This window comes from Nelusetta ayraudi, unplaced genomic scaffold (assembly GCF_046127955.1).
Source record: "Nelusetta ayraudi isolate G7.1 ecotype Tasmania unplaced genomic scaffold, CSIRO-AGI_Nayr_v1 ptg000050l, whole genome shotgun sequence".
In the NCBI taxonomy this organism is placed as follows: domain Eukaryota; kingdom Metazoa; phylum Chordata; class Actinopteri; order Tetraodontiformes; family Monacanthidae; genus Nelusetta; species Nelusetta ayraudi.
In genome coordinates this window covers 2902501-2922127 of record NW_027466100.1, presented here as the reverse complement: position 1 = coordinate 2922127, position 19627 = coordinate 2902501, and the positions used below count along the sequence as shown (strand labels likewise).

Sequence of the window (19627 nt, the reverse complement as noted above, 5' to 3'; positions counted from 1 at the left end):
CATCGTCCCATCGCAGAATAATCCAGAAGTTTGCAGTATAATCCAATAAAAAATAACCAAAGTAGACGTAAACTAAATACTGATATAACAACCCATAAAAATAATAAAAGAAAATACCTAAAAGGACCATAGGCTTAAACTAAACAGAGGAACACAGTCCTCTGTTCCACGTTCAAAAACGATGGACCTCTTTGTTTGTCCCAAATTAGCCCCGCCTCTCGACAGGTAATAGGGGTTATATATGCGCACACTCCCCGCCTGCGACCAGTTGTCACCCATTAGGACATGGCATGGGAACAAAATCATTATAAAGCGGCATAAATCAAGACAGTGGCTTCAACCAAACACCAATTCCTGACCAGAAAGGTGAAAATGTAAATTCCAAAATGGATTTCTGATTCAAACTGAAAGCATGCAGAACCAGTGTGATGACATCATGTCAAAGCGGACCTCAAGTCCTGAGGAATCTGAGGAAGTTTCTAACGAATCTATGCAAAGAATACACGACACAGTGTCACACAGGGACAAAAGAAGCAGGACCCAAAATGCAGATAACTCTCGGTTGCAGAACAGAGAACTGAGTCCACCAAGATAAGATAAGATACGCTTTATTGTCTGTCCAAAAAGGTGACAGAAGTTCTTCTTTGACAGGGCCCACAAACACGTTGATACAATTCCAATCAAGATACAATGCATTAATAAAAAAAAAAACATTAAAACACACTTGACTAATGCATGCAAGGGGGGGCTGTTAAAAACAGCTGCTATTTCAGGGTGTTCAGAATGGTTATTGCAGGTGGAACGAAAGACAAAAAGCAATGAAGAAAGAATGATCCAACACAGATACAGGGAGACAAGGGCTCCACGTTTGCAGTCGCACCCGTCATAAGTCGCAGATCCTGATGCGACAATTCTCCCCCAGCCAGAAGCCCGGGTACAGGGGCTGCGTGAAGCTGACCCTCACCCTGTGCAGTAGCCTCATGCCGTCCGCCACCTCGTAGAAAGACAGCAGCCCCTCCCGGTGCTGCAGGTAAACGCCGACCTTCTGGTGGACGGGTTCGGCCTGCAGCGTCCTGCTGTTGCTGTTGTGGCTGAACGAGTAGACGCTGGAGCGGCTCAGACACCAGGACTTGTCGTTTTCCCCAAAAGCTGAGAGTTTGCCGAGGGATTTTCTGTCTATTCCGCGGTAGGCGAGGGCGATCTCGACACGGTCCCCCTCCACCTCCACCTCGTAGTAGCAGCGCGCCGCACACAGCGCATCCCTGCACAGCAGCTGCCTCCTGCGCATGAACCTGTTGGGGCGACGACGAGCTGGTGGGGTGCCGCTTTGCAGCCTCACCACTCGGCCCCTCGCATAGACACGCAGCTCCTGGTGGGCCGTGGTGACGTCAAAGGTCAGGCTGCAGGCGTCTGGAACGGTTAGAGGAATTCATGTGAAGGTCTCATTAAGGTCGACTAGCTTCACCCCATATCTTTCTATCGAGTTATCTTTAAAAGGTTTTCATTTCATCTTGAATGATTTACTACAAACATTTCCCCACCCGCAAAACAACACAAAACTAAAACCAAAGAGCCCCAATATTAATGACAAACGTAACAGCGAAAGAAAACCCAACAGCACACATCAGACAAACAAGCTCAACCTCAATATCTTTACATTTGATCGAATAATGTGAAATCAAAGTAAAATAAAAAATAAATTAAATAGATGAATATAGAAAGGGGGAAAAGAGCATAAAGCAGAAAAGCCAAGGAGTCTCACACTAAGTTGAGTATAAAAGCTAAGTTGTTTTCTTTTATAAACTTAATGATTGTATGATTTCCCCTCATAGAGGGGTAGTTAATTTGTTCTTTTCTAAGAATCTCAGTATATCAAGTCATCTCAAAGGTCCCATTATGCAAGAATTCCCCACACCAGTGTTTTCTCATGATGATGCAGAGTGTGTCTGCCACTGTCAGTGAACTCCCCAGAAATGGGAAAAGTCCGACCTTCACTTTTTGCTGCTCTGTTCTTTAGAAAGTATGTGCAAGACAGGTAGTTCTGGAAATATGGAACGGTGATGTCACAAAGGGCAGTGGTATCTCTCCTCTACTCCAGTTCCATGATACATGTCATGGATGTGTGTGATGGTGCTGGGGGGGTGGAGCTTGGTCTTATATTTTACCCCAGACATATTGGTTTCTCTAGAGATTTCTGAGGTTTAGGTGATGGAAAAACTTGATGGAGGTAAAACAAAAATATATATATATGTTTTTCTTACTAAGAGATATTGAATTGACTTATGAAATGATACTTATAACTTATATTCTTATATTCTTCTACAATATTGGTAAAAAAAAATTAAAATTAAAATTAAAAAAAAAAAAAAAGTGTATTTGTGTTATTCTGCTTGACTCTAATGTTTAAGAAGATCAGCTCACACTGCAGGAAGTATTCTCTGGTTCTCGGTTCCGCAGTCAGGTCGTCATGGTTCTGAGGAAGACCTGATGGACATGTTGGAGCAACATTAAACGGTGTCGGATTCTGCATATAGAGCATTATTTATTTGTTTGTTTATTCTGAAAAGCATTTAAACCATGAGTGTGAACGAACAGTTCAGTGTCTGGCTCTATGTGTGCAACCAAGACAGTGCGCTGACACACAAAGGTGTATGAAACTAACAGTAGTCCTTTCAAAGTCTTCTGCAACATAAAACGCACATCACTATTAAGGCACAATATCCCCGTCACTGTATATTAAAATGGAAAGGTAAAAAATAGTAAATTTATTTCATACAACTAGCATTATTTATTGGAACGTGCAGGAAAACATTTAGTGATTTAGTGGGCTTTTCTCCTTAAGCTCTTTTTTCCTTCAGTTTTTCTCATGTTGTGGCTTTTTGCCGCGTCCCTTTAACTTGCAAACAAACCGATGGTGGGTGAAGAAGTGTCTCGCTGCACGTCGTCCCCTGTCTCTCTATCCGAGCGTCGTTCTGGCTCCTGCTGGTCTGTCGGAGTAGTGCAGGCCAAAAGATAAGCAAGTTCTGCTTTAACGGAACAAAAAAAATATATTCCCAGTGTAATACCGACGCTCACCACTTGGCGTCAATGCGAGAAATTCCTCCTCGCAAAGTTTCTTAAATTGCCTCCCGAACTCATCCACGGTTATCTTTATGAGCTCAAACTGGATGTGCGGCTCCGCCCAGGTGTCACAGGGGGCGCTGAGGGCGCTTTTATACAATCGCTCGCTCCTGGGCCATTGCTGCATAGAAGAGGCAGAGGCATAGAAATGCAACGGATGTTGGATGTCAGTCTATCAGTCATATCAGCGCACGTTCAGAAGGTGAACCTGTGTGTGTGTGTGTGTGTGTGTGTGTGTGTGTGTGTGTGTGTGTGTGTGGATCATCACATACTGTAACACATATTTCTGACTCGATGATTGGCCTGGATTTTGTTCTTGGGGGAATCAAGACACTCAGAGACGAAATTGAATGCAACACTAACCCTAACAATGTGGATTATTATGTGAATGTTTATTATCAATATCATATTATATTGATGTGTGTATATGACATTATTATAACTATAATATATATCACCCTGAAAACATTTAATAGATACTTACAACTACAGTAACAATTAGAGTAAATAAGAAGAAGAAGAAGAAATAATAAGAAAAACTGTCATGGAGACATTATTTTTGGCTGCGTTCAGACTGCAGGCAAATCTGATTCAAATCAGATTTCTTCTCAAATCAGATTGTTAGGACTGACTGTCTACATTGTTTTTAGCAAGCGTCCAAATGGGATCTGGTTCTGTTCAGACTGGGCCACATTATTGACCCATGTGACAGGTTGCTGTAGCAACGACGTCGAAGCGGAGGCGTCGTCCAGCGTAGCGTGTAGTGAGTGACGTCGCGGACAGTCAGAGTCCATCGGTGTGTTTGGAGCTGTTCACACTGAGAGGCATCTGTCCAAATGCCATTTGAAACTAAATGTTTTCAATCCGTTTTTGCAAAAATCGGATGTCATGTGACTTGTGACTGTTCGGACTACACAAGAGCCATACGGTTTCAATCTGGATGGGCTGGAATTTTGGCTGGCAGTCTGATGATGTGAGTCATGATCTCAGCCTGTGGCTCACCAAGGAAACATTTTTGGCTCCGAGTGTGGACGCTGCTGGATGCTTTATACTTAAAGAACAAAAGATTTTCATTTCACTGTCAAGTGGCTCTGCTGAAAGGTTTTTGTCCAACCCTAACTGCGAGGTTTACTGTGATGACGGCACCTGCAAGAACGCAGCGTCGTCGTCCATCTGCGCCAGTCGCTGCAGATCAGCTTTCCTCCTCCTCAGCCTCCTCAGCTTGCCCCGCAGGCTCTTCAGGCAGCGCTGGCCGCTGGCCGCTGCCTCCTCCTGCTGAGCAATGATCGTCTGCCTCAGTGACTCCAAGCCGCTCTGCAGGGAGTCAATGACGCCGACGATGGTGCTCTCACAGTAGTCCTTGGTTTGTCTCGCCTCGCCCTGTCACATGTACACATGGTTTGCGTCCCCCCCCTCCCTTTGTTACAAACACGCACATAGAATGTAAAGACACTCTTGGCACACATCGTCCCCACCTCAAGTCCTCTCAGCAGAATCTTCAACTTCTTCACTTCCTCAGTCTGAGTCTGGATGCTCTGCCCGGCTTTCACTTGCATCTTCCTCAGCTGTTGCCGGAGCCACGGCATGAAAACCACAGACAGATAGAATTGAAAGCTCTACTATGTCTAACATATCAATCAAATATCGTGTCTGCAGTACGATGAACAAGATTTTTTTTTTTTTTTTTTTAAATCAATGTAAGCCACTAAAATTGTGTTGAGGTTAAGTTGGAGATTTTGAAGAAGAAACGGCGACATCATGGGGTTACATTTTAGTTGCAGCGTCTTTCACTCTCCCTCCCCATCCTGCACTTGCCAGGGAGCTACGGTGGCCCGTGCACACAAACCTTGATTCCTCATCCACCTTCTTCTTCATTGATTTATTTGAATATGCAAGCATTCACCCTAATTGTGAACAGAGCTGTCAGGCAACCTGGACTGTCCACACCAGGCTTCCTTAGAAATACAGTATGGCACATGGCAGCTAACTGGAAGCAAGACCCTTGTTCTATGTATATTCTTATGTATATGAGAAGCATTCTAAGGGTAGGAAAATCACTATTGTACTCCGATTATACACTTTTATTCATGTATTTATGGGCAGATTATTAAGCTTTTGCCAATATAAAAATCATGCAAATGTGTTTGTCTCGGTGGAGACGAGACTATCCACATTAACACACAGCACTCTGAAAAATCATAAAGATTATTATCAAGAATCGTCAAGAATGTAATCAAGAATCTTGCCTCAGCAGTTTGCTCTACATTCCCCCGTTTCAACAAAATCTCGCCAGTAGTTATGTTTCCATTTACCTGGTTTTTCTTCGTCTCCACTCTTTGAAAGCATGTTTTGCGGTCGTTCTGCCGGCCCTCCATGGATGCTCCTGAACGCCTCTATGTCTTCTCACTGCCAGTCAACCCTCTCAGGGTTTCCCGCTCGTCAAGTTGAGTTGTCTAGTTTGTCAGAGCGGCTGAAAGCAGTTGGCGGTCCTCCTCCTGTGTGATGCGAGTTCTCCTGAAAGCTTCGTATTGAAGTCTTCAGACGGGGAGTGGATCCCTGAGGAGCGTCTCTAGGCTGCACCTCTTAGGGACCGTTGGGAGATAGTTTGGGCGGGCTCCGATTTAAGTTCCTGGTTCTACCGGTGGGTTTGGTTTTCTGCTGTCGGAGCAGATGGGAGTGACAAAGGTGTTTTGATATCATGAATGTCAGTTGGAGCCGCAGGACGTTTGCATCTGTTTTGAACGTGATGCAAGACAGATGTCAGATGTCAGGGGACTTTTGCCTGTCCCCTGACATGCTTTTAATTGTGTACCTTTTGTGATTAGGGTGCTGTATGTGTTGTATGAATTATGTTTCACTTTCAATTCTTGTTTTGAATTCTCTCTCTCCCTTGTGGAAACATCTGCTTTCTGATTGGTGGCTGACTGGTGTATGCAGGTTTTTTGGTTTTGTTTTGGGGTTTTTTTAAGTGGCGATGTGGGTTTGTTCAGGTTTTGTGCATTCATTTCACCATAAAGCTCATACTTTTATGTGATAGTCACAATAAAACAAAACTATGATACGCCATAATCAAAAGCAGTTGATCCAAAGAGCAATTTCTCAGTGTGTTTGAAGCTACCGACTCACCAGTTGAGGAACGCTGCTGTACAGCACACTGACAAACTTAGTTGGTTGCTTGGCTGGTTACTACCGATCTGATGTCAGCACTGATGACATTTGTGCAATAACTCTACATAAGACTTGTACGAGTCACCACACTACAGTATTGCATTAAGCCACAGTGAAAGTGGGCCAGAAGGGGACTAATTGTGTCTGGATGGAGCGACATCATAGATAAAAGTGCTCTTTTGTGCCTTACGGGTTTGAAACAATCAACTACTCAGACTACTCAGATAACCGCACACAAACTCAGCACGGAACAAAGTTCCTTCATCACCAATAATACATTTAACAGACAGACACAAAGGAGCAAAAAATGACAGAATGACATACACAAAAGGACTTTCAGAATAATTTTATTACAGTATTTGAGTCAACATAAAACAATTATGTCTTGATAAATAAGTTCACAATTTACATGTAAGCTTCTCACATCAGACTTTAAAAAGAAAAAAAAAAACACAACAATGTGGAAAATAGAAAAGGACAAAGGAAGCTGTTTTGTTACCTGGCAGTTAAATGAAGACGACCCCTTCACAGCAGCTCTTTGATAGTAACTCTGAAACATCTAAAACCAGCAGGTGTCCTCTCCACCTCAAATCATGTGCGACCATTTCCGTCTATACCACAAAGAAAATTATGATACAAAAAAAAAAAAAGGAGCGAGTTTGCATTTGCTTCTATAAAAGGTTGTATTGTGATTCAGGCATGTGGTCCAGTGAAGAGTGAGTGCCATCTCCGTGGTCCCAGAGCGACGGTGTGCAGGCAGCAGCTGCCTGAGGAGCTCGACTAATGCACCACCAAAACACACACACACACACACACACACACACACACAAGAAGCACAGCAACAACAGAGTTCAAGGGGAAAGCGCACGTTTCTGCCCGTCAGGCTGGAACTGATAAAAACAAGCGGTCATATTTACACAAGCGAGTGGGGGCGTCTCTTTGATTGGAAGAGGGGAGGGGAATTCTTGAGGTGTTCAGTATTTTAAAGTAAACCTCAGAACATCTTGAATGTAATGATCCCTGGATTGTAGTTCATTTCTAAAACCCGCTGCAAGTACATTTTTAAAAAGGAGAGGTCGGCGTGCAGTGATGTAGTGCTTTAAGGGCGACCGCTTGGGCGAGGCGGGAGAGACGCGCGGAGCCGATGCCTGCGTGACTCAGGGGCCGGCGGGAGGTTCAAGTTTAAAAAAAAAAAAAAAAAAATCAGAGGGCGTCATCGGTCAAAATAGAAAAAGTCTCAGTTCATCGTGTAAAGCATTTGGTCGGCGCCATGATTTCAAGTCACGGCACCTGAGCCACTTTCAAGATTCACTCCTGGCGTCAACGGTAGGGCGCACGACCCGCCGACCTCTGACCCCCGCCAGCGCTTCCCTGGGCGAGCGCAGACGGGCGCGCTCGCCGGCCCTCACTGGAGCAGCTCCTCCCACGAGATGGGCTTGGAGAAGACCTCGCGCTCCAGCCAGAGGTCGTAGTTCATCTCAAAGTCCTCGGGCAGGTCCACCCGCTGTCCCAGGACGCTCTGCAGGCAGTTGTCCACGGGCAGGAAGTCCGGGTTGCTGTGGTTCTTGTCGTAGCGCCGGCTGTTGAAGCGCTCGATGTTGGCCCGCAGGGCACACTCCTCGGCCTGGAAGTCCCACGGCCGGGCGTCCAGGTCTGCTCCACCGGGGACAAACAAGAAGGCGGGAGAGGTTTTTTTTTTTTGTTAACAGCAGAGTCTTTTATCCAAACCACATCCCCGCGACGTCACGTCAGCGTTTCACTTTTTGAAGTCACCGAGGAAAATGAGATGAGTACAAGCCCGGCTTCTCCCGATTCACGACAATCTGAAATATTTTCAGCTCTGCAAATCCTCAGAAATGATGGTGCAGTGCATGATCATAGCAACGAGATGTATTTTGAGAGTGTGGCAACCTGATACGCCACCGGAGATCGAAGCCTACCCAAAGGAAACCCTGTTTCTTACATAACTGGAACTTTCAAGTGGACAGTTCACTCTGACAACACATAAAGAAAGCTTCTCTTTCTACATTTTGCCTTTGTATGTTTTGATGCGTGTCATATTTTACTTAGTTATTCACCCTTTCTGTTTATGTTTGTCTATACTGTATTATTTCAACTGTTAAAAAATTCTGACAATAAAAACATTTTGAAAAAAAAAGAAATGCAGTTGCAGTGGAGCCATTTTCTTGCATGAAACTACTATGAACTTTGCCTTGCATCCACACGGCATGAAACCATATGGTGACAAAAGTGTATATTATCGAGTTTGTCATCATTTTTAGAAGATTATCAATAAAGAAGCGGATTATTTTATTCACGGTTTGCTTAGGAGCTGCAGGGACAGCGTTGCAGCACAGTAGAGTCTTCAGTTCAGTTCACATCTCAAACTAATTCAGCGAAAACAAAGCCAAAAAAAATTTCCTTGGAATACATTTTCAAAGTATGTGTTGCTCTTCTAATAATATATCTAATAATAAATGTCTGTATGTCGTATGTCATGGTTAAGGTCTATTTAAGAGATCTTTCACTACTTTTGATCTAACCTGCTCTGGCAGCTCGGACGAGGTTTGGGCTTCATAAAAACTACAAAGCTCCTGCATTTTTCACTCACCGTTGCCGTAGGCCCAGTCGTCGTTGAGCCGGTGTCGGACCTTCTGGTAGATGGCAGACATGGTCTTCATGTTGCTCTTCCTCCACTGCCGGCCCAGGTATTTCGTTTGCACTTTGAGCAGCTTCAGCACGTACAGCTGCATCATCGCCTGCTTGACCTTGAGCGCCCTCTTCAGGATGGGAGCGGACTTGAACACGACCAGCATCTGGCAAGAAAATTGATCTCGTTTAGGGTTCTGAAAAGATTAAAAAATAAATCTTGTGATGTTATGAGTTGTGGCTGTTTGACTTCTCACCATTGTTCTGGAGTGCTTCCACTTGGTCAGTTTGTTGAGGATCCTCAGCAGGTTGATGCAGGAGAAAAGATTCCTCCAGCAGAACTGGTTGTTGTCTCCCGCTTCCTGCAAAGCACAAAGGTGGCGGTTTAAAAAGCAAGATTCTGACACTACTACTTTCTTAAAGGGACACCTACCAAACTCTCTGCAGTCAACTCTGGCAGCTCGTGCACCACACAGTAAGGAAAGTCCAGAACGGAAATGCTGTTGGAGACAGAGAGCAGTGAAACAAACACTAACCGACAGCGTCGGCGGGAGTCACATTCGTGTTCTGCGATTGCTAAATTACCCGTTTTTAGCCGTGATGTAAGACATGATGTTCTGGTTGAAGAACTTCAAGATGAGGGGGATGCAGTTGGCAAACACCAGGTGCTGAGCCATGTACTCGAACTGAGAGATATGACATTGGAAGGACGTGGTTAGTGCTGGAGGCGCAAAGTGTGGATCAAGAGTTGGTCAAATACTTTGGTTAACGAGTTAATAGTTCAATATTCTGGATCATCTATACATCTATCATTTCTCCCAAACCTGATAGATGTGGTTCAGCTTGAAGTGCTTGAGAAGCAGCAGCAGGATGGCGGAGATTGCCTTCACAATGATCTCTTTGTGCCGATTGACATCCACACCGAGCTTCATGCTCTGCAGCACGGTCGTCCTGCAGGGGTCAAACATGTCCATCTTTCACCTTGATGCTGTTTATTTTGGCCAGACAATCCTTTATTTCTCTGTTTATTCCCATATTAAAAGACTTGACCAAATAACTGCAGGGAAACAGCAACTTTGACCAATCTTTTTCTTTTTTTAATCTGACTTTGAAGTGCCTTTAAAAGGAGGTAATGTTGTACTTACGGCATTTCCTCCGGCAGCACGTCTGCCAAGATGTTGATGGAGTCGGTCTTGGCTTTGGATGTGGGAGCAGCTGCCAGGAGGATCTTCAGCAGGGCGATCTGCAGTTGACACACATCAGAGACTTGCTTACAACCATGTCAGGTTGGAAACCTCAAACTTGTTTATGAACAATAGGCGAACAGATAACAGATCAAAGCCATGCATCATATGATAGCATATCATTTCATTTCATAACCACCACGGCCATTCAAAATGTTTTATACAATGCCAGTTTTGGTTCCGTGGTCTTGATACTGGATCCAGAGCAATACTTGATACTGACTGATACTTGACAATACTGATTAAAGATGCTACAAAACAAATTTGAACACAACAAAGACACTTTGCCATTACAGCACTTTATTCTCCATTCTACTGCTGATTCAGATCAGGAGTTCCTACAAATCAGGTTGATTGTATCCCTCTGGTTGCCTTTCGCTGCTACATCCTTGGCACAAATGTTGCATTTTGCTTGATTTTGATCCACACTTTAGAATCTTTGTCGTGCTAATTTTCACTCTAACGGAAGTTTGCTTTAGATGGCTAATGTGATCCAAAGCCAATCATCAGGGACTTCAGATCTTCTGCCTGAGTGGTTACTTTCACACAGAACACTACAACATAAAAAAAAAAAACAGTACAAACCATATACTGAGGCAAACTGGGCAGAATCCCCTGGTAAAGCAGCTCGATGGAGGACATCTCCACCTCCTCTTCACCCTGATGAAGGAGAAGGAACAAAATGTCTGACTTTTCTAACCCTCGACAGTCCTCTGCCACAATAGCGAGCTGAGACTCCATACCTGCAACACTTTATCTGAACACAGACGGCAACATTTTCACACAGTAAGCGAGCTGTATTCAAATAGCTTGTTTCCACTCACTCCAGACAGGGGGGTCTTCTGAAACTCCTCCTCCTTGGCCACCTGTATCTCCGCGATGGAGACGTACTTGTGCTGCAAAAAGACCAGAGTTCAATACCTGTGACGACCGTTTCAACGTGTCGAGGGTTTGTTGATAAACAGCGGGAAGCAAAAAATAGCCCAGGCAGCAAAGTGAAGTGCAAAGTCGCACCTGCTTCAGCGTCTTAATGCTCTCGTGAATTGGCCTGGGCAAACCGACAACTGTGTCTGTGTCGCTGTAACACAACAACAAGAAGAACAGCAGGTTCACTGTAACCGAACAGACAAACCTGTCGAGATTCTGTTCGGTGACTTTAGGTTCTGGAAACTTACTTGCCCAGCGTGTAACCGATAAATTTACTTCTGCTTGATTCCAGGAAGTTTTCAATGTCCTTTTCTCTGTTGGAGCGAACAGGTAACGGTAAATATCTGACGCTGTGTCGCTGGTTTTGCACGCAAGAAAAAGAACCATCACATCAGACCCCGCACCTGACTTTGGGAGCCCACGGCAGGCCTTTGGGGAAGGACACCCTCTCCGCCGGCGGGTGAGGAATTGGGGGAGGCATCACCTCGTCCCTCTCCAGGGGAAAGGTTTCCGCCTCCAGAGAGTTGTCGTTGTCGTCGTTGTCGTCTTCGTCCTCGCGAGCGTCGTCGGCCTTGTAAGGATCTTTCTCGTTGAAGGCGTCCAGGTTGTCCTGTTTGATCAGCGCCTGCGCGACACACAGGCAAACCGTGAAGACGTGCGGCCGCGACGGAAGGAGCACTTGAAGGGGAAGCGCAATGCTGCGTGTGATGGCTAAACCATTACAGCCATGATTCAGAAAAAGAGGCGCGTTAATTGTATTGAGTAAATACCAACGCACAAATCATAAACAGTTCAACTCACCTACAGCGGTGGGAAAATGTTTCAGGAACCCTTAAACCTAAATGATCTTAACCTCAATCATTGTCATTAAGAATGATTACTTAGTTTCAAAAGATTTGGCCGCATGGAAATTATGTTGTTTCCTTTATTGTTCATAGGAAAACTGAACTCCTCTGGTTCAAGGGTGTCAAACTCAAAATACACAGTGGGCCAAAATTTTAAAAACTTGGACAAAGTTGCCAACATTGATATTCATTGAAAAAAAAAAACCTTCCTCCAGTGAACCGTTTCATATGGAAGTTTCGCTTCAACACTGAATATGGAACAAGCAAAGCTTAACAGTACAGAAGTAGTAACATTTTTTCCACAGGCTCATAATAAATTCAAAATTCAAATAACAACAATAAACCCATTAACATATGTAGTTAAATATATATATTTAGGATAATATCCTTCAATGAACGTGCAACCTTTCAAGCCTGTGCCTTGAAAAAATTGTAACTTATAGTCTGTTAAAGCAAGTCACCTGCCAGAATACCAGCTGAGCATTCTGGGATTGGTAGTATTAGCAGCGCATGTGCTGTATAATACTGGCAGGCCAGCCCTAGTTGCCATTTACCATCACCTCACTGGCCAAATATAACTACACTGCGGGCCAAATTTGGCCCACGGGCCAACGTTTGACACCAATGCTCTAGTTCCTGTAAGTCGTGTAGTTGTACTCGAGTTCTCTGGATGTGTTGCTGCTGAACCTCCCAGGTCTGAGCTGGATGGAACAGTGCAGCACGTGGGTAAATGTTGGCGACTGGAGACTTTAGACTGACTCTCAGCGCAATACAGTGCATCACAAATGCGTCGAGGGTCCAAAAACATTTTTCAACCACTGTGTCTTACTTGTGTTTAGTTTTAATGCAGGACTCGTGTGTGACAGCCTCTGGGAGACTCTACCTTGTGCTCGCGACGGGCCCGTTTCTGCTGCTGCTCTATGAGATCGGAGGCGGAAGCTGGAGGAGAAGCCGCCCTCATGCTGCGAATGACTCGAATGCTGTCCTCCGGGAGGGGCGGGAGGCCCAGCTCGTCGCGCCTCCCCACCTTGATGCTCTGGAGCTGCTGGAAGCCCCCGAGAGTGAACTGAGAGAGGAGACAGGATTTCACACCTCAGCATCCGCTGCATTGTCGTGGTCTCTGGCAGGAAGGAGAACAGCACAGCAGCGAAGGCTCACCAGAACGCTCTTCCACAGCAGCAGTAAGACCTTCTTCATGGGGAAATGAGGGGCGTGTCCGCTGCAGAACTTGGTGACCATGCCGAAGAGCATGACTGAAATGGGCTCGTTGTTGAAAAGAGGAGAACCTGCGGCAGGGGGGAGCGAGGGGGTAGAAACAGGGGAGTCAGGAACAGAGTTCTTGGGATTACTCCATAAAAGTAATCCAACTACTCCTTTAAAAAGTAATCTAATTCCTTCTTTAACTACTTTGTTTCATAAGTTATAAATTACTAATTACTTTAGTTAAAAGAAAGACAAACACATCTGTCGACCCGGCAGGGAATTAAATTCCACGAATGTGGAGCGTTCGACAGCTCCGTGCTCGTGCTGCTAACGTTGCTGCTGTTGCAGCTGCAAGCTCCACTCTGATCTCTGTCAACGACTGTAAACATCCACTGGGTTAAATATATCTGCGTTTGCCACACTGTCACCCTGCGTGCAGCACGCAGTTTTGGATTATTTGAGCCGAGCAACGTAGAAATATTTTCCTTGACACACATTTTAGAAAATGATGATGGCGGTGATGAGACAGTGACAGTTGCCCCCTTTGAGAGCGGATATGCTCACATTCTTGCATAACAATTGTTGATTTTCATTCTGTGCACTCTCTGACAAGTTTACAGTAAGAGTATTTTCAAAATGTTATCTAGGCATAGATGTCTACTTTTCTAAAGAGAGGACTTGTCACTGTATTATATCATTTCTAAGAAAATGAGTGTTTAACTTTTGACTGACATTTGGTTTAAGCTCATACGTTAAAGCAACAATATTTGCATTTTTGTTTTGCATGTTATCACTGCTTCACTGTTAAAGCTAAATAAGTTCATGTTGTCTTGCGCAGACATTTTGGGAAAAAAAAATAAAATGGTTGTTTTTGGTGCAGACGAAAAAAAAAAAAAAAAACACTACTCGGGAATCGTTAGGAGAATCGATAAGGAATTGGATCGCTGAGCAGAATCGACAGTGGCATTGATATTATGTTAGGCCCGGGTCGCGAGCGCCGACTCAACGCACCCAGTTCTGCTCTGAACGTCTCCCTGATGATTTTCCACTCTGGTTTGTCGGCTGGGTCGTCCTGTTGTATGGTTTCCACCATCAGGTACATTATGTTGAGCAGCACTCTGAGGTCCGTGCTGTCGGCGAGCGAGATGGCTGGCTTCCTGACGGCGCTGCTGCAGGCGGCGCTGTTGCTGTCGAACAAGAAAGTGAAATGGTTTGATTTTCAGTCGATTGTTCTTCAAAGCCAACGTAGAAACATGTTGTGCTCCGACAGCAACAAATTTGTTTAATGACCTACATTTAGCAAACGCTGTTGATCTGACCAAATATATATTCATGCTACTTTAGCCAGGATCAGAGAAGATGTTTGTGAGGTGAACGTACTCGATCTCCATGTTCAGGAGTTCCACCAAAGCAGAGAAGGTCCCCACGTCGAGGAGCAGAAAGATGTTGTACCTCATCCAGTACTGCACCTCAGTTTCAGAGCTGCATTCCGCAAACGTTCCTGAAGAGGAATAGTGAGAGACAAGACTGTACTGACAGATCGCTCGTGCTTTCACAGCTGCCTTAAAGGAAGACCGTGTTGGTCTACTGACCCTGAGCCATGTAGAGTATCGCCCTGGCCACCTTCAGCCTCTTCTCCCTGGCAATCACCTCCAGACCGTCCAGCAGGCGCATGGCGTGAGCCCTGTGCTCTGCCGCGTCCAGCTCTGTCCACTTCTTCTCAGAAACTGAAGACGGAGAAAAAGATGGGTGGGAATCATGCAGAACGCTTCTTCAATCCCACATTCGTTGTGTTGCATCCAAAGTTTCATACACACCATGTTCTCTGAACTCCACCTCGAAGCACTTCCTGTTGAGGACAAACTCTGGTCCTTCGGTGTAGCTGTACAGCTCTGAAAGGTGTTGAGAGAGTAAGGAACTTGAATGCACCACACAATACAGGAGCGTTTGCAGGTGTGACTGACTGTGATGGCGACACGCACCTGACAGCTCGGCAGCCCACTTGTCCGTGTCGGCATATTCAAACTCCAGGTCTGGAGACTCAGACAGACCCTGCACGCAAATCACACACGGCTACCGCCATCAGTTATCAGGACTTCACCGCTCCATTATGACAGCCTCGTTTGCTTTCTACGAAGGCCTAAAAGTAAACGATACCATTTTACGGTAAGGCTTGTTTTAGAAGAAGATGCTGATTTTGTTGCCAACAGGTCGCCGCTGTAGTCTGGCCCGTCACTCACCACCATCAGCTGGCTAGTCCCCGCTAAGCTACACTGCTGTTCACCATTGCGGAAGTAAACATAAGGATGAAAATGAGTGTCATCCAGTTTCTTATTCTTTCTTATTTCTGTAATAATATGTCGTGATTGGAGTGGCTGCTATTAAATCACCTCGCCGAAACGTTTCAAAATACCACTTAAAGCTAAAGCTAGCTCTGTTTGCTAAGTTGGCTAACGTCATGAGTTAGAGCAGAAGAAGGAAAAGGGCCTCCGCTGTTATAGAAATAGAAATAGAATTCTCAAGACTTCAGGTCACTTACCTCGGAGTCTTTTCTAGCATTGCGGGTAAATTCGCCCCTACTTTTGTTGGGAAGCATAGCTCTCTGTTTGTTGTTTATAGGAAACCCACCACCGTTCCCACCTCCGTCCATAATTTTCTGGGCGCTGTATCCTCTCGCGAGACCAGAGGTGATCTACGAGAATTGGATTGCATTCGTGGAAGTTCATTAACTCTCTCTCTCTCTCTCTCTCTCTCTCTCTCTCTCTCTCTCTCTCTCTCTCTCTCTCGTATTTATAATAATAATAATAATAATAATAATAATAATAATAATAATAATAATACACAAGTAATTTGTAGATTTAAACAGCAGTTTATTAAAAGGAAAGTGTGTACAGAAACTCAGGGTGTGTACAGCCTAACTCGCATTTTCACAAACTAAACAGTGTTGAAAATATAAGTATACATTGTAACATATATGAATATATAATTTGCAGAACACAATATCTGCTAAAGAAACCTTAACCAGCCAAGGTGTGCACCTGTCAAATCACAGTGGTTTTCTTTATCATTTTAATTTGACAAGGTAAACAGTTTGCTCCAGTATACACACATTCATTAGTCTCGATAGAGAAGTTAAAACTAGAACAGGACCAATCATTCATTAAAGTGAAAAAAAAAACCATTATATATGGCAATTTCAAGTGCTAATATTGAAAGACGGTGGTGAGTTGCTTGTTTGTTTGTTAATTTTTTCTTTTTATGACAAAACCAAGGGTAAACCATAGCCAACACAAAATTGATGTAAAGAGTATGAAGTGAATGTACATCTGTGTATAACTTTCCTGCAGTATTTGATATCTCTGTGTAAGTGAAACCCAAACAACATCAACACTGAAAACTGAAAGTTTGTCAAGAATAAAACTGTATATATATTGCTGCATAGGCATTGGAGTATATTGCAGAATAAATATTTCTGTTGGGCGTCACTGTACCCAAGCAACGGACAAATGGATGAAAATGACTAAGTGAGTAACAAGGCACTGTCAACTGACCAGCATGGTTAAAACAACTCTTCTCTCTGACAATGATGTTCTCACTGATGTCCTCAGCTCAGATGTTCGTGACGCTCCTAACCTAAAGGTAAACCCATAGTCGCGTGGGGTTACATGACAAGATAACACAATGAAGGAATAAGAGTGGGTGACACAAGTCAACCAACTGAAAAAACATTAAAAGGACTATGTGAAACTGTGCTGAGGAGGTTTACATTGTGTAAAGGGTTCTGCAATACGTCTAAGAAAAAAGAGTTAAATAGAAACTTGCCAGGGCAGAAATGTACTGCCCACTAAAGCCAGTGTGAGAAACAGCATGATCAAAATCACCCACAGATGTGCACTAAATTCAGCAAAAAGCAGCAATTTTCTGCAGACTACAGAATTAAACCTAAGCTTTTGTAAGTGCGTTGAAGACATCACAAGTAAATATGTAGCATGATAAATTTGTGCATATGAGAAGCTTCACAAAACAGTGTTCAAGCCTTTCAATTAAAAACAGACAAACAAACAAACAGGTAAAGTATAATACAACAAGCAGAACTAATTCATTAATTTATGTTGAGGCCCAGAGCACTGATCAATACTTCAATTAATTATACTTTTGTTAAAACTTTCGATAGAAAAGCATCCGGTTAAAACGGCCACTGTGGTGTAACAATACAGCATTAGCACACTGAACGTCACCACAAGTCATTCTTGAAGGTGAGCCGTATGCTTTCAGTGTAAAAAGTCATTTAACACTGCTTCTATGAGGTCTGCTGCGTGGATTCCACAGAGTAAAATATGGCTGCAGATGATCTGCAATGATCTCCCGAGCTGTTCCGCAACAACAGGGACAAAGTGTCGGAGGATGACCATGAGACTTATAATCCTTCGGCGTTCGTGTTCGTGTAAAATCATGTTTGACAGTTACAAGGAAACAAAAATTCCCTTCTTAAAAAGATACTGATGCTCTTTTGGTTTTTGCCCTGCGAAAGCAACATCGTGGATGGTCGCGGAGAGAATCTTTCCTCCGAAGCTCATGGATGGAATGTATCAAGAATGTGGAAAAGCTGCGTCAAGAATTTTTTTTTTTTTTTTTTTTTTTTTTTAAACCACACTGCAACATTTACTTACTTGTTGCAGCCATTTGGCACGACGTACGGATATATTATTTAATATACAGTAAATATGCAATCTAAAATAACCAGCAAAGGTGAAACGAGATACAATGTGAACATACACTACTCACAAAAAGTTTGGGTGATTGGGCCTTGCAAAGGAATTTCAAAATGCACCTGTTATATTCACAGGTGGACTACTGAAAAAAAACGACTGTTCTCTAAAAAGGTGATAAACCGCAAAAAAAAAATAAAAATAAAAATCTAACATTTAAAAACAAAATTGAGAAGTTGACATCTCTTGTTGCGGTATACCCACCGTGCTTAAACGTCCTCTTTGTCATGGTACAATTTCAATGTTGCATGAACATTTAGCGTAAATTTCCCCCCCCCAAACCCCCCCAAAAAAACACTTTTTCTGAGTAGTATATATTCATGTATTACAGCATATGTGTAGTCTAAAATAATTAAATGGCCAGCAGAGATGAGACGACAACGTACAACGTGAATATAGTTAAAAGTTGCTTATAGCTTTTCTACTGTCCCGTCTGAAGCAACCAGAGGGGAGAAACTGGGGATTGTGGTTATACGTTGTGCATCCTGTGAGGTGTATAAAACACATACATACAATACATAAATCTTCCTGTTGTCGTAGGGATGGGTTCATGTTGGATCTCGTCCAGTGAGGTGTGCTGACAGGGTTTCCCTGCCGACTAATATCTGCAAAGGGTAAAGACGAATTTAGTACAACACACAAAAATAAATAAATAAATAATGGCACAATAGCAAGACACAGGTTGTTTAAAACCTAAGATCACAAATAACAACACCATCCTAGCCTGAGTATCCACTTATTGTTCCACAAACAGCTAAATAATCCTGTCATCCTGTGTTATTGCATTTCATCTAGCTAATAAGTCCTGCAGCAGAAAGTCGCAAACTAGAACATAATTTATCCTGTTATTCACTACACCTGTATTATAATCTGCAGTGCAACAAGTTCTTAGAGTAAAGCTTTCTAGAACGTCCTCCTGTTTGCCTGCTGAACCTGCCTCCCTTATCCTGTTATTCAACTGTTGTAGAACTCATACCAAATGAGGTCAAACTTGTGCGTGACTAGTATTCTTCCTTTTCTTTGAAACATACATAAGGAACCGCCCCCAAATGCATCTGTGCCCTCTTCCGCAGGCGGCCTCAAGCTCTGCTGAATCTGCACCTTCAAGCTTGAATAAAATGCGCAGAACCTCATTGATTGCCTAGACTTTCATTTTTCCATAACACCTGTTAGGGGTCAAAGTTGGGTCAGTCGTACCTGTAATAGTTTGGTTTGAAAGGGCCATTCTTATTGAGGCCCAGGTATTTGGCCTGCTCGTCGGTGAGCTCCGTCAGGTGGGCCTCGAAGGTGGCCAGATGCAGGCTGGCAACGTATTCATCTGCAATGCACCGGCACGGTTAAAATCACACAAGGGGATACAGAGCAATGAGCATAAGGTGCTCCACTCTGCATCTGCTGGGTCGAGCAGCGAGACGTCACCTGGTAAGATTGCCAAAGAGACAGAGACTGACTAGTTCTGATCAATATTCAGAGAACACGGAGCCTCACCCATCTTCTTAGGGAGCAAGTAGACGTCCTGCTTGTATCGTCCCTCTGGGGCGTTGTAAAGCTCGATGAGAGCCAGAGCCTGAAACACAAGCATTGGAGTTTATTCACTTTGCAGGCCCGCTTATGAAAAACGGACCTTTCAGCTTTCAGCTCTTCAACATGTCTTTCTGCATAACTAGCATGCCATCTGACACGCCAAGTATGAAAAATGTCA

At 43.9% G+C, this 19627-nt stretch overlaps 3 protein-coding genes across 7 annotated transcripts in view; all 3 read right to left on the bottom strand.

Annotated features, from left to right (window-relative positions):
* Positions 1 to 592: 592 nt before the first annotated feature.
* On the bottom strand, positions 593 to 5781 carry LOC142895810 (tripartite motif-containing protein 16-like). Of its 2 annotated transcripts, none has more exons than XM_076037107.1 (7): positions 5433 to 5781; positions 4596 to 4685; positions 4267 to 4500; positions 3070 to 3241; positions 2910 to 2987; positions 2422 to 2484; positions 593 to 1410 (listed from the first exon to the last, which is right to left on the bottom strand). In XM_076037107.1, the coding sequence occupies exons 1-7, from the start codon at positions 5493 to 5495 to the stop codon at positions 884 to 886; spliced, it is 1227 nt and encodes a 408-aa protein (XP_075893222.1). In that variant the 5' UTR covers positions 5496 to 5781; the 3' UTR covers positions 593 to 883. The 2 variants fall into 2 exon arrangements, with proteins under 2 accessions (XP_075893222.1, XP_075893223.1); XM_076037108.1 differs by having other exon boundaries at positions 3076 to 3241; positions 5433 to 5770.
* Positions 5782 to 6619: 838 nt separating this feature from the next.
* strip1 (striatin interacting protein 1) lies at positions 6620 to 15853 on the bottom strand. 3 transcript variants are annotated; one of them, XM_076037034.1, is made up of 21 exons: positions 15696 to 15814; positions 15314 to 15432; positions 15139 to 15208; positions 14974 to 15048; positions 14749 to 14883; positions 14537 to 14657; positions 14168 to 14343; positions 13112 to 13239; positions 12837 to 13019; positions 11513 to 11733; positions 11357 to 11422; positions 11196 to 11259; positions 11006 to 11077; positions 10767 to 10841; positions 10083 to 10180; positions 9762 to 9888; positions 9523 to 9623; positions 9371 to 9437; positions 9195 to 9299; positions 8900 to 9104; positions 6620 to 7941 (listed from the first exon to the last, which is right to left on the bottom strand). In XM_076037034.1, exons 2-21 carry the CDS (start codon positions 15314 to 15316, stop codon positions 7694 to 7696), a joined length of 2340 nt encoding a protein of 779 aa, XP_075893149.1. In that variant the 5' UTR covers positions 15317 to 15432; positions 15696 to 15814; the 3' UTR covers positions 6620 to 7693. The 3 variants fall into 3 exon arrangements, with proteins under 3 accessions (XP_075893149.1, XP_075893148.1, XP_075893147.1); XM_076037033.1 differs by lacking the exon at positions 15314 to 15432 and having other exon boundaries at positions 15696 to 15853; XM_076037032.1 differs by lacking the exon at positions 15314 to 15432 and having other exon boundaries at positions 15139 to 15229; positions 15696 to 15836.
* A 152-nt stretch (positions 15854 to 16005) lies between these two features.
* LOC142895769 (S-adenosylhomocysteine hydrolase-like protein 1) overlaps positions 16006 to 19627 on the bottom strand; it is a 13500-nt gene continuing 9878 nt past the window's right edge. For both annotated transcript variants that reach the window (XM_076037050.1, XM_076037049.1), the window contains exons 15-18: positions 19414 to 19492; positions 19123 to 19243; positions 18080 to 18530; positions 16006 to 18029 (exon numbers count right to left, since the gene is read on the bottom strand). In XM_076037050.1, the coding sequence (XP_075893165.1) occupies positions 18524 to 18530; positions 19123 to 19243; positions 19414 to 19492 (207 nt within the window). In that variant the 3' untranslated portion in view covers positions 16006 to 18029; positions 18080 to 18523. The remainder of the gene's footprint in view (positions 18030 to 18079; positions 18531 to 19122; positions 19244 to 19413; positions 19493 to 19627) is intronic.

Excerpts from the sequence above, each read along its gene's own strand:
- LOC142895810 (XM_076037107.1), bottom strand. The coding sequence starts at position 5,495 with ATGGAGGGCCGGCAGAACGACCGCAAAACATGCTTTCAAAGAGTGGAG. Across the intron at positions 4,686-5,432 it reads TGGAGACGAAGAAAAACCAG|CTGAGGAAGATGCAAGTGAA; the intron begins GTAAATGGAAAC and ends CTCCGGCAACAG. Across the intron at positions 3,242-4,266 it reads ACGACGCTGCGTTCTTGCAG|CAATGGCCCAGGAGCGAGCG; the intron begins GTGCCGTCATCA and ends TCTTCTATGCAG.
- strip1 (XM_076037032.1), bottom strand. The coding sequence starts at position 15,806 with ATGGACGGAGGTGGGAACGGTGGTGGGTTTCCTATAAACAACAAACAG. Across the intron at positions 13,240-14,167 it reads GACGTTCAGAGCAGAACTGG|GTTCTCCTCTTTTCAACAAC; the intron begins GTGCGTTGAGTC and ends CCCCTGCCGCAG. Across the intron at positions 9,300-9,370 it reads AGTTGACTGCAGAGAGTTTG|GAAGCGGGAGACAACAACCA; the intron begins GTAGGTGTCCCT and ends TGTGCTTTGCAG.